Source organism: Notamacropus eugenii, chromosome 2 (assembly GCF_028372415.1).
Source record: "Notamacropus eugenii isolate mMacEug1 chromosome 2, mMacEug1.pri_v2, whole genome shotgun sequence".
Classification (NCBI taxonomy): domain Eukaryota; kingdom Metazoa; phylum Chordata; class Mammalia; order Diprotodontia; family Macropodidae; genus Notamacropus; species Notamacropus eugenii.
The window spans coordinates 54,451,351-54,468,250 of NC_092873.1; the positions used below are offsets into that span (position 1 = coordinate 54,451,351).

The window sequence follows — 16,900 nt, forward strand, 5'->3', positions numbered from 1 at the left end:
TCGCTCCTGCCATTTTTCCCCACCCTTTTCCTTTAGCCCCCCCTCCCTGAGATCCAGATTCTTTCTGGATGTGGAATGAGGCTTTTTGGGGGTCCGTATTCCCTCTATATACCTCAGTGCTCCCAACAAATGTGTGGATTCACCTGCAGGTCCCTTCTGGTTTCACAAGGTGTCCTGAGATAACCATTGAACCTCCTCAGTGTGTAGACTTCGGGGAGATGGGGGTGGAGAAGGCTGTTCATGAGTCAGAAGTGTGCAAATTTTGTTCGTCAAAAGAAGCTAATAAAGAAATTTTTCAAATTTAGGGGCAATATTTAGGCCATTTCTGTCTTTACGTCAATAGCCCAAGACAACAAGGGACATGGGTGGGAAAAGAAGAAAATAAGCATTTATGTAGCACCTGCTGTGTGCTAGGTACTTTGCTCACTTGGTCATTCAATAAGCATTTATTAAGTGTCTACTATAAGACCCAGGCCCTGTGCTAAGCTCTGAAGATACAAAAAGAGGCAGAAGACAGTCGGCCCTTAAGGAAATTAAGAAAACAAGCAAACAAATCTGAACAAAGCAAGCTCTATACAGGATAAATAGGAAATAATGAGCAGAGGGAAGGCGCTGGAATTAAGAGGGATGGGAGAAGGCTTCCTGGAGAAGGTAGGAGTTTAGTTAGGACTTAAAGGAATCCAGCGTGATCAGTAGGCAGAGGTGAAAAGTGTTCCAGAGAGTGTCCCAGGCATGGGGGACATGCTACACATATTCTCAGAAAATCTCTTTCGATTTTCACAACAAACCCTGAGAGACAGATACTGTTACTAACTGCATTTTATAGTTGAGGAAACTGAGGCAAACAGGTTTGAGTGACTTGCCCAGTGTCACACAGCTAGTAAGTTCCTGAGGTCAGATTTGAATTCAGGTCTTCCTGACTCCAGGTCCAGTGCCCTCTGCACTATGATATCACCAGCTGCCTCTGGTTATAGTCAAAAGAGCACCAGACTTGGGAGTCTGAAAGTCTTGGTTCAAGTCTGTGACTTAATTAGCTTTGTGACTGTGGGAATTTAAGCAAACAACTTCAATTTGTCATCTACAAAATGTAAAAATAATATTTTGCACCATCTACATTCCAGGATTGTTGTAAAAAAAAGTGTTTTATAGTTTATAAAGTCTTGTAGAAAATGAGCTCTTATTATTTTAGTAGAGAGAGTCAGTGATGTGTAGGGGATCAGGAAGACTTGAATTCATGTGCCACTTCACTTTGAGATACACCCTAGCTAGGAGCCTGAGCAGGTCACTTCAACAGTTCCCCCCGCCCCCATCCCTGTGCCCCAGGCATCTCTTAGGAGTAGATGGACTTCAGAGCAAGGACTGATCTCTATTGCCAAAAGAGAGGTAGTTTCCTCCCTATAGAAGTTCTTATCTAGGGGTAGGGAACCTGTGTTCTCAAAGCGACATGTGGCCCTCTAGGTCCTCAAGTGTGGCCCTTCAACTGAGTCCAAGTTTTACAGAACAAAACCTTTTATTAAGGAGATTTGTTCTGTGAAGTTTGGATTCAGTCAAAGCCACATGTGGCCTTGAGGTCACAGGTGCCCAACACCAAATGAAATCGTAAATTACACACACACACACACACACACACACACACACACACACACACGTGTGTGTATGTATATGTATATACATGCATATATGTATATATACACACATGTATACATATACACACACACATATATATACATACACACACATATATAAATAAGAGAGAGACACGACAGACATCAAGAGAGACAGAGAGGAGAGTGTCCTAGTACTGGAGAGGACTTTAGAGCCCATCTTATCACAGGTTTTTAACCTGGGGTTCATAAACTTGATTTAAAAACTATACTTTGATAGCTGCCTATTTTGATAACTTTGATAATTCTTTCTGTTTTACTTTATATAAAACCGTATTCTGAGATGGAGTCTGCAGGGACCTTTCCATTCTCCCTAGAGCCTGGCATATAGTAAGCTTGGAAGTGGAACAATGTCTAGACAACATTTTCTACAACAGAATAAGATGATGGTTCAAGGGGATGGAAAGGTCTAGTGATTGTCTTTTCAGGATGGGAAAGCCTTGGATGTGTATTTGGAAGAAGCAGAGAAGGAAGCAGTAGATAAGAAGAGAGTGAACATTGCGTAGGAGGGATGCTTGTGCAGGCATTGTGTCACCTGAAGATGACAGGAGGGAATCAAATGGGATAATGTTTGTGAAGTCCTTAGCACAATGCCCAGCACATAGTAGGTGCTTCGTAAATGCTTTCCCCTGCCTTCACATGAAGGGTTTGCCTTAAAGAGGAGAAGGGTCACCTCTTTATTAGAGACTGTAGTGAAGGAGGAAAGAATGAGAGATGATATCAAGGGGTTTTGAGATGTAGAGAAGAGGAGAAGAGGGAGCTCCTAGTGAACGATCTCTGTTTTTCTCAGTAAAGTATGAAATGAGGTCCTCAGTGGAGAGGGATGGGGAAGGGGCTGAGGTAGGATGCTTGAGAAGACAAGGCTTGAAACAGCCTTTGTGGGGAGTGGGATGGGGAATACTGGTATCATCCTACTGAGGGGAAGACCCAGGTGAATTTAGATGACATCAGTTTGGAGTGTCTTCAGTCTGTACAATTTTCTCCAGTTTTGTTCAGCGTGTGGCTATAGAAGAAGTAGATGATGGGAATGATCTAGGAGTCTGACAGAGTTTGAATACTGCTGGATGAAGGGGCTCAAGTCCTGAGGAGAGTGTAGAGTGAGGTGGTTTAACTGTAGGGTTAAGATTGGGGAGTGAAGAGAGGTAAACGCAGTGGGGCTGGTTGGGAGAGGACACAGTGGGGAATAAACATATGGGAGGTACCAAGAAGGTGCCATAGGACCAGATTTAGACTGCAAGGGGCCATCTAGGTCAGTCCCTTATTTCATAGATGAAGAAACTGAAACCCAAGGAGATGTAGTGACTTATTCAGAGTTATACAAATAGTTATCAAAGTTGAATTTGAACCCAAGTTCTCTGGGTCCAGAATCAGTGTTCATTTGGTACAGACTGGAAAGTAGGCTTAGAAAGAGAGGCAGATGTATGTATGTATGTATAACAGAGCCACAGTAGGATCTCAAGGAGGCTCAGGAATCTCTTTAGGTGGATATCAGGGAAGAGAAAGGCCCTGAGGAGCATGGCTGCATGCCGTCAATGGCGATGCTGCTTGTGTGTCTAGAAGTGAGGTCAGGCTGGGGATGGAGTCCTGCCCTCTGCTGACTGCTCTTTTGTGTTAGTTACAGGACCCTAATCAGACCCACCTACAAAGTGTCTTACCGAACCGTGACAGCTCTGGAATGGAAATGCTGCCCTGGGTTTGCTGGAAGCAACTGTGAAGAGGGTGAGTGATGATGATGTGATCTGTTCAGGGGGAAAGTATAATGGGTGTCAGGGAGAAGGGCAATGAACCTGGTCTCTGCCCTACTTTCCTTTTCCTTCCTCTCCTCTTGGGAACAGGTTCCATTTTGGAAGTATATATTCAGTTTTCTACTGTTTTTCTCATTTTGCAAGCCAATTCTAAACCAAATGTGTGCTGGGAGGCAGTTTTGTCCCCACTGAGCTGACTAGGTGGGGAGGTCTGACAATGCCATCTATAAGCTAACTGTGCATTACATAAGGGTGCAGATAGACCAACTATCCTGTCAAGGTGGGCAATCCACTCACTGCCTGAAGAAGGCTTGGGAATGGGGGGAGAAGGTCAGGGAGGCACCTAGAGGCCTCCTCAGAAGAGTCAGTCGGAAGGAAAAGGTCAGGGCCAAGGCCTGTAACTGAATCAGTGATGGAGATTCATATCTCAAGGGACCCAAAAGACCTTTTACTTTTATTCGTTCTGCAATTTACCTAAATCTGTGAGGATACAGGGGATCCAGTGGGAGAGATCTTGTTTGATGGCGTTATCAAAATTGGTACCAGGGAGGACCAGTGGGGAGTGGTGAGTGTCCGGCATTAGTCACATTTGTTTCTCAAGTCTGAAGTTTAATTGATTTAAATCATGAGGTTATAGGGTGTTCTTTGGAATCTTGGAGTAGAGAGACCATGTGTCCAGATTTGCCTCCCTTCCTCTAGTGAGAAAATGACTCTGACTTTTCACCTCAAATTGTTCCCCTTGGCATGCTTTGGTTATTTTAGTTAAAATAATATAGCTATGTTTAGCTATAAATGTATCATTACTTTAACCAAGAACATATATCATTCACCTAGTTCAGGGGAGTCAGCACCCTGAAATTCTAAGAAAATGTAGAGAACTCAAAGATCAACAGACATGGCTTCCTCTGCCTGAATTCAACAGACAGGTCCAACTGTCTGACCATAGTTACCAGAGAGGGAAGCATCGACATCTGGGTTTTCAAGGCCAAGGTGAGGGAGGATGGTCCTTTAGCAGCTTCCCAGAGTCCTCATCTGGCCAAATAAACACTTCCAGTCAGTCACCCCCAAAGTAAAACCTCAGTTCAGAGTTTTTATACCTTTTTTAGAGCCAGAGGGCATCACAACCCTTGAGAACCAGTGCCTCATTAACAAAAGGCATGGACCTTCCCACAAATCTTCTCTAATCAAATTCCCCTTAATGGGCAGGTCCATTAATGAGTGGGGAAGATCTTAATCACATTAAAATAATTAATAATACAAATACATACACTGTTTCTAGTTAAAGAAATTCTTGTTTCTGTACTTTACTCTTAATAAAGACTCTTGATTGATAAAGGCAAGATTCAATCCAAGGCACTTGATTATATGAAAACAAAAACAGTAAAAGATCCTATTTTTCTTGCCATCACATTGGGTCCTATCTTTAAATGACCTGATCATGCTTGGATTTTTTGTTTCTTTGTTTCACAGATGGCAGTTATTAGTACAAAAAGAGAGGTGTGGATATGACAATAATATGAAAATAATATGCATATTTTAATGATTGATATCTGTGCACCTGTGTAGTTTGAAAAAAACTGTTGTGAAGCAACAATATGTAGTGGGTAGGGGAATTGAGAATAATACTAATAAATGGCATTTATATAGTACTTTCAAAGTGTTTTACAAATTTTATTCTCCCAGTAATCCTAGAAGTCAGGAATTATTATTAGCCCCATTTTACAGATGAGCAAACTGAGGCAGACAGAGGGTTTTTTATTTGTTTTTTTTTTTTTTATTGCCTTGTTCAAGATTGTATACCTAAGTAAATGTCTGAAGCCAGATTTGAACTTGGGTCTTCCTGCCTCCACCTGGCCACCCTTGAAAGATCTGTATTCAACTTCTACTCTGACACATCCTGGATGTATGACTCTGGTCAAGTCACTTCACCTCTCAGTGCCCTAAGTAACTCTCTAAGACTTTACATTCCATTATATGTGTGTGTTCATTTTTCTAAGTATAGTTTTATGATTTTAAATGAGATGATATATGTCAGGCTCTTGACAACCCTTAAAGCATTATATCCATGCTAGTTACTGTGATTATTACCATGTAGGAGTAGGGACCAGATATGTGATTTCTGTTAGGATAGGGACTCTCAGAGAAGGAATTTCATCTCCCACTGCAGATTGGACAGGTCCCCACAATTCACGGTTTTAAGGACTTGCCTGGGACACTGAGAAGTTGTGTGACTTGCCCAGGATCACTCAGGTTAGATGTGTCAGGGGACTGAACTTGGGGCTTCCCTCTGAGGCCAGCCATTTCTCCTATGCTCCATGCTGGCTTGAGATTGAAGCCATTTGAAGAACTATTAATGAAACCTTAACATACTCCAGCCTTTTCCAAGAAATGGCTGGATTTTCAGCTGCAGGTAGTCCGTCTAGTTTTACAGGTGGGGATGATGATGTGGCTGTACTATCTCTGCTTTGATTTCTCTGGGCTCCTAGGAAGACTGGGAGGACTGCTAACAAGACAGGGAGATCAACAGAAGGGTTGGGGAAAATCAAGAGCTAGCTGATGAGTTCTTAATGGAGAGGAAGATGACTCCTGATAGGGGAGAGGGAGAGAGGGGAAGGAGGAGAATGACTGAGAAGTGGGAAGGGAAGAAGAGAAAGGACTTTGGTGAGGTTTTGTGTGATTCACAGCTAGCGGCTACCACAAGACCTGGTTCCACTGAATTGCCTTCTGGTGTTCTGAGAAGATAATCTTTCCCATTTTATACATATACTCCCCAGAATCTACTGAAGTTTCTAAAATCAGTGTTTTTTCCCTTTCTTTTTTTTAATTTAATTTTTATTTTATTTTTTTCTCAATCATTACTGTTGTTCAGTCATGTCTGACTCGTCATAACATCATGGATCACAGTACACCAAGCTCTTCTCAAAGTCTGTCCAAGCCCATGTTCATTGCTTCCATGACACACATCATCTATCCATCTCATCCTCTGCCATCTCCTTTTTCTTTTGCCTTCAGTCTTTCCCAATGACAGGGTCTTTTTCAATGACCCTCTTCTCATTATGTGGCCAAAGTATTTCAGCTTCAGCTTCAGTACTTGACCTTTCAGTGAATAGTCTGAATAAATTTCTTTTAAGGATTGACTCATACCCCTTTGCTGTCCAAAGGACTCTCAAAAATCTTTTCCAGCTCTGCAATTTGAAAGCATTGATTCCGTGGTGTTCAGCTATCCTTATAATGTTCAATTCTCACAGCCATGCATTGCTACCAGAGAAATTATAGTACTGATTATATGGACCTTTGTTGGCATGGTGATGTCTCTGCTTTTTAGTTCAGATTTGCCATAGCTTTCCTTCTAAAGAGCAAGTGTCTTTTAATTTCATGGCTACAGTTATTGTCTGCAGTGATCTCTGAGCCTGAGTAAAAAATCTGGCATTGCTTACATTTCTTCTCCCTCTATTTGCCAAAAAGTGATGGGACCACTTGCCAAGATCTTAGCTTTTTTGATGTTAAGCTTCAAGCTAACTTTTACACTCTCCTCTTTCACCCTCATCAAGAGGCTTCATAATTCCACTTTATGTCATCAGCGTAGCATCATCTGCATATCTGAGATTGTTGATATTTCTCTTGGCAAACTTAATTCTGGCTTTTGATTCATCCAGCCTGGGCTTTTCACATGATGTACTCTGCATATAAGTTAAATTAGATAAGGTGACATTATAAAGCTAGCCATACTCCTTTTCCAATCTTAAACCAATCCATGTTCCATGTTTAGTCCTAACTGTGGCTTCTTGGTCCACATTTGGGTTCCTTAGGAGACAAGAAGATGATCTGGTACTCCCACCTCTTTGAGGACTTGTCACATTTTGTTATGATCCATACAGTCAAAGGCTTTAGTGTAGTCAGTGAAACAGATGCAGATGTTTTTCTTCTGGAACTCCCTTGTAACCTCCATAATTCAGCGACTGTTGGCAATTTGGTCTCTAGTTTGTCTGCCTCTTCAAAAACCATCCTGTTCTTCTGGTAACTCAGTTTATGTTGGTGAAGCCCAGCTTGCCGAATGTTAAGCATAACCATGTGAAATGAGCACATTTATTTGTTCAGTAATTTGAATATTCCTTGGTATTGCCATTTTTAGGATTGGAATATTAACTGATTTTTTCCACTCCAGTAGTCAATATTGTGTTTTCCAAATTTGTTGACATATTGAATGTAGCACTTTAACAGTATCATCTTTTTGGATCTTAAATAACTCAGCTGGAATTCCATCACCTTCACCAACCTTGTTGTTAGTGATGCTTTCCAAGGGCCATTTGACTTCATTCTCCAGGACGAGAATATAACTGAGTAAACACAGGATGACTGGTGATTTTTCTCAATTACATGTAAACAAAAAAATTTAACCTTTTTAAAATTTTGAGTTCTAAATTTTCTCCTTCCTTTCCCACTCCCCTTCTTGAGAAAGCAAGCAATTTTGTATAGATTATACATGTGTAGTCATGTAGTCCATTTCCATATTAGCCATGTTGCAAAAGAAAACACAGACTGAAAAACAAGAATAATAAAGAAAGTAAAAAAAAAGTATGCAGGGGGTGGGGGGGAGCCAAGATGGCGGAGTGAAAGCAACGACTCACCTAAGCTCCTGGAAAAACTCCTCTGGATATCTCTGGGGGGAGAGTCTGACCAGACTTTGGAGGTGTAGAATCCAGTGGGTGACGGACTTTGACGGATTCGGAGCCCAGGTTAGACCGGAGGGTCCACGGGAGGGATCTGTTCCGCGGGGGTAAGACCCCAGCGCACAGCGCAGCGCGGTCAGCGCGGCAGGGCGGAGGGGACCAGAGGAGCCCGAGAGTGGCGGGCGAGACCAGCGGAGCAGGAGATAAGCCAGGCCGAGCCGGTGAGAGCCGCTGAGTGCCAGACATCAGCGCAGCAGCCCTTGAAATCTTCAGCCTGAAGACGGACTTCGGTGGGTCACTACTTGAACTTCCAGGAACTGGGATGGCAGAGTGATCAGTAAGTGCTCTCTCCTCCCCCCTGATGACCGTGAGGGAACCATAAAATTCTTCCCCAGATCAATCCTGGATCAGCGGGAACAGCAGAAGGGGGCGGGTGGTCTTATAACACCAGAGGCTGGAAAAGTGGCAAAGGGGGATTCTTCCTAGGGTGGCGGAGACGGCTGGAGGGACAGACGACCCAGGGCAGAGAAAATTCGCACTGAGACCCAGGCAAGCCTCAGAGCCAGGAGACGAGCCCCAGGAGGGGCGGGAACACACGTTAGCTTCTAGGCGTGCCCCAGCCCTCCAGGGGAAAAGGGAAGACAATAGGGAAGCTGGGATCACCATCCCCTGACCTTGCCTTTGCCTCAAGTCAGCTGAGGAGATATCCTGAGACCAGACCACCCCTCCCACACACCTAACAAGCTAACCCCAGGGTTGATCGGGGAAACAAAAAACAAAAGCCTGCTTTTAGCCTAGACACACATCAGCTCAACTTAAAGATCTGTACCTTCTGACTGAAAGAACCAAAAGCTACAACACTCAGCCAACATCATGAATCGGAAAAAGCAGACGAAAAGTGAAAAAACCATAGAATCTTTCTATGGGGATAAGGACCAAAACACAAACACAAAAGAGGTTAGAGCTGAGACTGTACTTCCATCTGAAACCTCAAATGGGACTATGAATTTCTCGCAAAAACAACTAGATTACCTGGAACGTCTGAAGAAGGATATAAAAGAAAAACTGGCCAATGATTTTAAAACTATAAAAAAAGAATTCACTGATGAGAACATCACCCTGAAAAAGAAAATTGAAGAAATGGAAAAGGAAGTTCAAAAATTAACTGGAGAGAATAATTCCCTAAAAGGAAGAGCTAATCAAATGGAAAAGGAAACCCAAAACCTAATTGGGAAAATTGATCAGATGGAAAAGGAAACCCAAAACCTAACTGGGAAAATTGGTCGAATGGAAAAAGAAGTACAAAAATTAAATGGAGAAAATAGCTCCTTAAAGGGAAAAATTGGTCAGATGGAAAAGGAGATGGAAAAGCTAACTGAAGAAAACACTACGATGAAGATTAGAATTGGGCAAGTAGAAACTAATGACTCAATGAGGCAACAAGAATCAGTCAAACAAAATCTAAAGAATGAAAAGATAGAAGAAAATGTAAAATATTTAATTGGAAAAACAACTGACCTGGAAAATAGATCCAGGAGAGAAAATCTAAGAATTATTGGCCTGCCAGAAACCCATGATGAAGAAAAGAGTCTGGATAATATCTTCCAGGAAATCATCAAGGAAAACTGTCCAGAAGTACTAGACTCAGAGGGCAAAATAGTCATCGAAAGAATCCACCGTTCCCCTCCCGAAAGGGATCCCAAACTCAAAACCCCAAGAAATATAGTTGCCAAATTCCAGAGCTATCAAGTGAAGGAGAAAATACTACAAGCAGCCAGAAAGAAACAATTCAAATATCAAGGACACACAGTCAGGATCACACAGGACCTTGCAGCTTCTACATTAAAAGATCGAAAAAATTGGAACCCAATATTCCGTAAGGCAAAGGAGTTGGGGCTTCAACCAAGGATCAACTACCCAGCAAAGTTCAGCATAACATTTCAGGCAAGGAGAAAGTCATTCAATGAAATAAGGGATTTCCAGAGCTTCCTGACCAAAACACCAGAACTCAATAGACAATTTGATCTTCAAATGCAGGTCTCCAGAGAATCACAAAAAGGTAAACAGAGGGGAAAAAACAAAAACAAAAACTTGCTACTCAATTAGGGCAAACTGTTTACCTCCCTATAAGGGAAGATGATACCTGTTAATCTTGAGAACTGTGCAGCTATTATGATAAAAGGGATATATGTAGAGGGAACGGGCATAAAGTAAATGATGTCATGTCAAAAATATGATTTAAGTATGAGAAGGGAATGTAATAGGAGGTGTGGAAAGGGGGAAGCAGAAAATGGCAAATTATATCACAGGAAGAAGTACAAAACTATAGTAGAGGGAAGGAGGGGAGGGAGATGAGCATTGTTTGAGAGGTACTCTCATCTGATTTGTTCAAAGGAGGGAACAATAATCTTAAGTAGATAATCCTAACTAGCTCTATGGGTAGTAGGAGGGGAAGGGGGAAGAAAGGGGAGGGTGGCTAAAAGGGAGGAAAGAAGCAATAAGAGTAAAGGGGACTAAAAGGGAGGGGGGTCAAAAGACGGAGGGGAAGGCTGCAGGAGGAGGGGGAGAAAAGTGAATACTATTGAGGAGGGGAAAGGAGACGGGAGAGCTAAAAGCACAAATGGTGGGAAAGAGGTTGGAGGGAAATACACAGATTGTAATCATAACTGTGAATGTGAATGGAATGAACTCTCCCATAAAATGGAGACGGATAGCAGAATGGATTAAAAGCCATAATCCAACAATATGCTGCTTACAAGAAACACATTTGAAACGGGGGGATACACATAGGATAAAGGTCAAAGGATGGAGCAGAATATATTGTGCTTCAGCTCATGTAAGAAAGGCAGGAGTAGCAATCCTAATCTCAGACAAAGCAAAAGCAGAAATAGATCTAATCAAAAGGGATAAGGATGGAAACTATATCCTGCTAAAAGGCACCATAGACAATGAAGCAATATCATTACTAAACATGTATGCTCCAAGTGGTATAGCATCCAGATTCTTAGAGGAGAGGTTGGGGGAGTTGAAGGAAGAAATTGATAGCAAAACTATACTAGTGGGGGACCTCAACCTCCCCCTCTCTGAACTCGATAAATCCAACCTCAAAATAAACAAGAAAGAGGTTAAGGAGGTAAATAAAACTCTGGATAAGGTAGATATGATAGATCTTTTGAGAAAATTAAATGGGAATAGAAAGGAATATACTTTTTTCTCAGCGGTACATGGAACATTTACAAAAATTGACCATGTACTAGGACATAAAAATCTCACAATCCAGTGCAGAAAGGTAGAGATAAACAATGCATCCTTTTCAGATCATAATGCATTAAAAATTACATGTAATAAAAGGCCATGGAAAGAGAAACCAAAAATCAATTGGAAACTAAATAATCTAATTCTAAAGAAGGGTTGGGTTAAAGAAGAAATCATAGAAACAATCAACAATTTCATTCGAGAGAATGACAATAGTGAGACAACATACCAAAACTTATGGGATACTGCAAAAGCAGTTATTAGGGGAAGTTTTATATCTCTGAATGCTTACATAAATAAAATAGAGAAAGAGGAGATCAATGACTTAGGCTTGCAGTTGAAAAAGCTAGAAAAAGAACAAATTGAAAATCCCCAAGTAAATACCAAATTAGAAATACTGAAAACCAAAGGAGAGATTATTAAAATTGAAATTAAGAAAACTATTGAATTAATAAATAAAACCAATAGTTGGTTTTATGAAAAAAACTAATAAAATTGATAAACCTTTGGTCAATCTGATTAAAAAAAAGAAAGAAGAAAACCAAATTACTATTATTAAAAATGAAAGGGGTGAACTCACCTCCAATGAGGAGGAAATTAAAACAATAATTAGAAACTACTTTGCCCAACTTTATGCCCACAAATTCGATAATCTAAACGAAATGGATGAATATTTTAAAAAATACAAATTGCCCAGATTAACAGAAGAGGAAGTTGAATACTTAAACAACCCCATCTCAGAAAAAGAAATTGAACAAGCCATCAATGAACTCCCTAGGAAAAAATCTCCAGGGCCAGATGGATTCACAAGTGAATTCTATCAAACATTTAAAGAACAGCTAATTCCATTACTACATACACTATTCTTGAAAATTGGGGAAGAAGGAGTCCTCCCAAATTCTTTCTATGATACAAATATGGTTTTGATACCCAAACCAGGAAGAGACAAAACAGAGAAAGAAAATTATAGACCAATTTCCCTAATGAATATAGATGCAAAAATTTTAAATAGGATTCTAGCAAAATGAATACAGCATCTTATCACGAGATTAATACATTATGATCAGGTAGGATTCATACCAGGACTACAGGGCTGGTTCAATATTAGGAAAACTATTAGCATTATCGATCACATCAACAACAAAGCTAACAAAAACCACATGATTATCTCAATAGATGCAGAAAAAGCTTTTGACAAAATACAACATCCATTCCTACTAAAAACATTGGAGAATGTAGGAATAAAGGGAACTTTCCATAAAATAATAAGCAGTATCTATCTAAAACCTTCAGCAAGCATTATATGCAATGGGGATAAGCTAGATGCATTCCCAATAAGATCAGGGGTGAAACAAGGTTGTCCATTATCACCAGTATTATTTAATATGGTACTAGAAATGTTAGCTGTAGCAATTAGACAAGATAAAGATATCCAAGGAATTAAAATAGCCAAAGAAGAAAGTAAGTTATCACTCTTTGCAGATGATATGATGATTTACCTAGAGAATCCCAGAGATTCAAGTAAAAAATTACTAGAATTAATAAACAACTTTGGCAAAGTTGCAGGGTACAAAATAAACCCACACAAATCTTCTGCATTCCTATATATTAGCAACAAAGTCCAACAGCAAGAGATAGAAAGAGAAATCCCATTTAAAGTTAGGGTAGACAGTATAAAATACTTAGGAGTCTACCTGCCAAAACAAACCCAGGGATTATATGAACACAATTACAAGACACTTTTTGCACAAATAAAGTCAGATTTAAGTAAGTGGAAAAACTTTAGTTGCTCATGGGTAGGCCGTGCTAATATAATAAAAATGACAATTCTACCCAAATTAATATACTTATTTAGTGCCATACCAATTAAACTATCAGACAATTACTTTCTAGAGCTGGATAAAATAATATCAAAATTCATCTGGAAAAACAAAAGGTCCAGAATATCAAAGGGACTAATGAAAAGAAATGCTTGGGAAGGTGGCCTAGCGCTACCAGACCTCAAACTGTACTATAAAGCAGCAATTATCAAAACCACTTGGTATTGGCTAAGAAACAGAGAGGTAGACAAGTGGAATAGACTTGGCACTCAAGATGCAGTAGGCAAGGAATATAGCAACCTTCTGTTTGATAAACCCAAGGACCCCAGCTTCTGGGATAAGAACTCATTGTTTGACAAAAATTGCTGGGAAAACTGGATAACAGTGTGGCGGAAATTAGGCATAGACCCATACCTGACACCGTACACAAGAATAAAGTCCGAATGGGTACATGATTTAGGTATAAAGATTGATACCATGAATAAACTGGAGAAGCAAGGAATAGTGTATTTATCAGATCTATGGAGAAGGGAAGAATTCTTTACTAAAGGAGAGATAGAATGCATTAGGAAATGCAAAATGGATAACTTTGAGTACATTAAACTGAGAAGTTTTTGCACAACCAAACCCAATGCAACCAAAATCCAGAGGGATGTAGTAAATTGGGAAAGAATTTTTACAGCTAAGCTCGGGGATAAAGGCCTCATTTCTAGAATATATAGAGAACTGATCCAAATGTATAATCATACAAGTCATTCCCCAATTGATAAATGGTCAAAGGATATGAACAGGCAATGTTCAGAGGAAGAAATTAAAGCTATCTATAATCATATGAAAAAATGCTCTAAATCACTATTGATTAGAGAGATGCAAATCAAAACAACTCTGAGGTACCACATCACACCTATAAGATTGGCAAACATGACAGAACAAGAAAATGATAAATGCTGGAGAGGATGTGGGAAAGTTGGAACACTAATTCATTGTTGGTGGAGCTGCAAGCACATCCAACCATTCTGGAGAGCAATTTGGAACTATGCCCAAAGGGCTACAAAAATGTGCATACCCTTTGACCCAGCAATATCGCTACTAGGACTATATCCCCAAGAGATCATAAAAATGGGAAAGGGTCCCACATGTACAAAAATATTTATAGCAGCACTCTATGTAGTTGCCAAAAACTGGAAGTTAAGGGGATGTCCATCAATTGGGGAATGGCTGAATAAATTATGGTATATGAATGTAATGGAGTACTATTGTGCCATAAGAAATGATGAACAAGAAGACTTCAGAGAGGCCTGGAAGGACTTATATGACCTGATGCTGAGTGAAAGGAGCAGAACCAGGAGAACTTTATGCACAGCAACAACCACAGTGTGTGAGAGTTTCTTCTGGTAGACTTAGATTTTTGTAATAACACAAGAACTTCTTACCAAAAAAAAAAAAAAAATCCCAATGGAGGATCTCAAGGCAAAATGCCTGCCACACTCAGAGAGAGAAATATGGAAGTCACTCACATTTTGTAGCAGATCATGTTTGTGTATGTGTATGTGTTTGTGTATCATGTTCTGATTTGTTATACGATTTCTTTCATTTATCTTAGTCTGACTACATAGCATGACAATAGTGAAAATATACTCAATAGGAAAGTATATGTAGAATCTATACAGAATTGTATGCAGTCGTGGGGAGGGAGGGGGGTAGGGGGAGTAGGTGGGGAGGGATAAAATCGCAATTGTATGGCAGTGATTGTTAAACATTACAAAATAAAAAAAAAAGTATGCTTCAGTCTGCATTCATAACCATCAATTCTTTCTCTGGAGGAGGATGATATTTTTCATCTTAAGTCATTTAGGATTGTTTTGGATCATTGCATTGCTGAGGAGACTAAGTTATTCACAGTTGATCATCATACAATATTGCTGTTACTATGTACAATGTTTCCTGGTTCTTATTTCACTTTGCATCAGTTCATGTAAATGTTTCTAGGATTTTCTGAAAGCATCCTGCTTGATATTTTCTATTGCAGAATAGTATTCTATAACAATCATATGTTCAGTCATTGTTCAGTCATTCCACAATGAATGAGTATCCTTTCAATTTCCAGTTCTTGGCCAATACAAAAAGAGCTGCTATAAATATTTTGTACAGAAAGGTCTTTTTCATTTTTCTCTGATTTTTTTAGGATATAGACCTCTAGTAGTAGTATTACTGGGGCAAAGAGTATACACAATTTCATAGCCCTTTGGGCATAGTTTCATATTGCTCTCCATAGTTACAAATTACTCTCCAAATTGCTCAGTTCACAACTCCGCCAACAGCACCTTAGTGTCCCAGTTTTTCCACTTTGGCCCCAACATTTGTCATTTTCCTTTCCTGTCATATTAGCCAATCTGATAGGTGTGAGGTAGTACCTCAGAGTTATTTTAATTTGCATTTCTCCCATCAATGGTGACTGAGAGGATTTTTTTTTTAATATGACTGTAGATAACTTTGATTTCTTTTTCTGAAAACAGCCTGTTCATATCCTTTGACTATTTACCAATTGGGGAATGTCTTGTAGTCTCATAAATTTGACTCAGTTCTCTATATATTTGAGAAGTGAAGCCTTTATCAGAGAGTCTTGCTATATTTTTTTCCCGGGTTTCCTGCTTTCCTTCTAATCTAGGCTTCATTGGTTTTGTTTGCGCAAAACCTTTTTACTTCGATGTAATTAAAATTATCCATTTTATATCCTGTGATGCTCTGTCTCATTTGCTCATTCATTCTTCCCTTTTCCATAAATCTGAAAGGTAATTATTCTATACTCTCTTAATTTGCTTGCATTATCACCCTTTATTTATAAATCATGTACCCATTTTAACCTTATCTTGGTATACTGCGTGAGATGTTGGTCTATATCTAGTTTTTGCCAAACTGTTTTCCAGTTTTCTCAGCAATTTTTGTCAAATAGTAATTTCTTGTCCCCAAATTTTGTATCCTTGGGTTTGTCAGACATTAGATTGTTTTTGTTATTTACCACTCTATATTGTGTACCTAATCTGTTCCACCAATCCACCACTCTATTTTTTAAAAATCAATGTTAAGGATTTCATAGGCCCCAGTGATTTTCTCTAGATACCCCAGCCTCTACTAACAAACTTTGGCTTGGAAGAACCTTTTCTTTCAGGTGACCTAGAACATTCAGAGAAAGAAATCCCTTAGGATTTCCCATTGGAGAGACTCTTGCCCCCATGTCGATCTCCCTGTGAGGACAATAATTTGGGTGGTGGCTTATAGGGGTGCCCTCTGCTCAGCTGGCATCCCTCTTCAGGCATGCTTAAACTGTTAATGAACCTTCGCTGCATTACTTAAGCAATATTTTTATTGACATAAAATTGTGTGCTCTAAAAGAATCATCTATTGAATATAACTCACAATGCACATAGTCCATAACTTGAAATGGGTTATGTTCTAGAAGTTCATTTGCAAGTAGGTTGTTTGGAACTCAGAGGACATCTTAAGTGCATCAGTATTATAAAAGCAATGCCGTAATGATAGATAGAATCCAAGACCAGCTCATAAAAGCCTGCTTAATCCTTATGAACTATGTTTTAGTTACATCGTGGGAAAATGCATTCTGTGGGAATGTGATGATTTGAGAATTCTGTCTCCATTGTGAGCCCCTTCCCAACCTGCTATAGGGGAGCATTCCAAATTTCTGGTGTTCTGGGGGAGGGGGTGGAGAGACATGAAGCAATGGCCCA

General features: G+C 39.8%; 1 protein-coding gene across 4 annotated transcripts in view; it reads left to right on the forward strand.

Annotated features, from left to right (window-relative positions):
- COL26A1 (collagen type XXVI alpha 1 chain) overlaps positions 1 to 16,900 on the forward strand; it is a 324,033-nt gene that overhangs the window by 121,530 nt on the left and 185,603 nt on the right. For 3 of the 4 annotated variants that reach the window (XM_072640359.1, XM_072640358.1, XM_072640356.1), the window contains one exon: positions 3,280 to 3,383. In XM_072640359.1, the coding sequence (XP_072496460.1) occupies positions 3,280 to 3,383 (104 nt within the window). The remainder of the gene's footprint in view (positions 1 to 3,279; positions 3,384 to 16,900) is intronic. The other variant, XM_072640357.1, reaches the window with a different exon arrangement.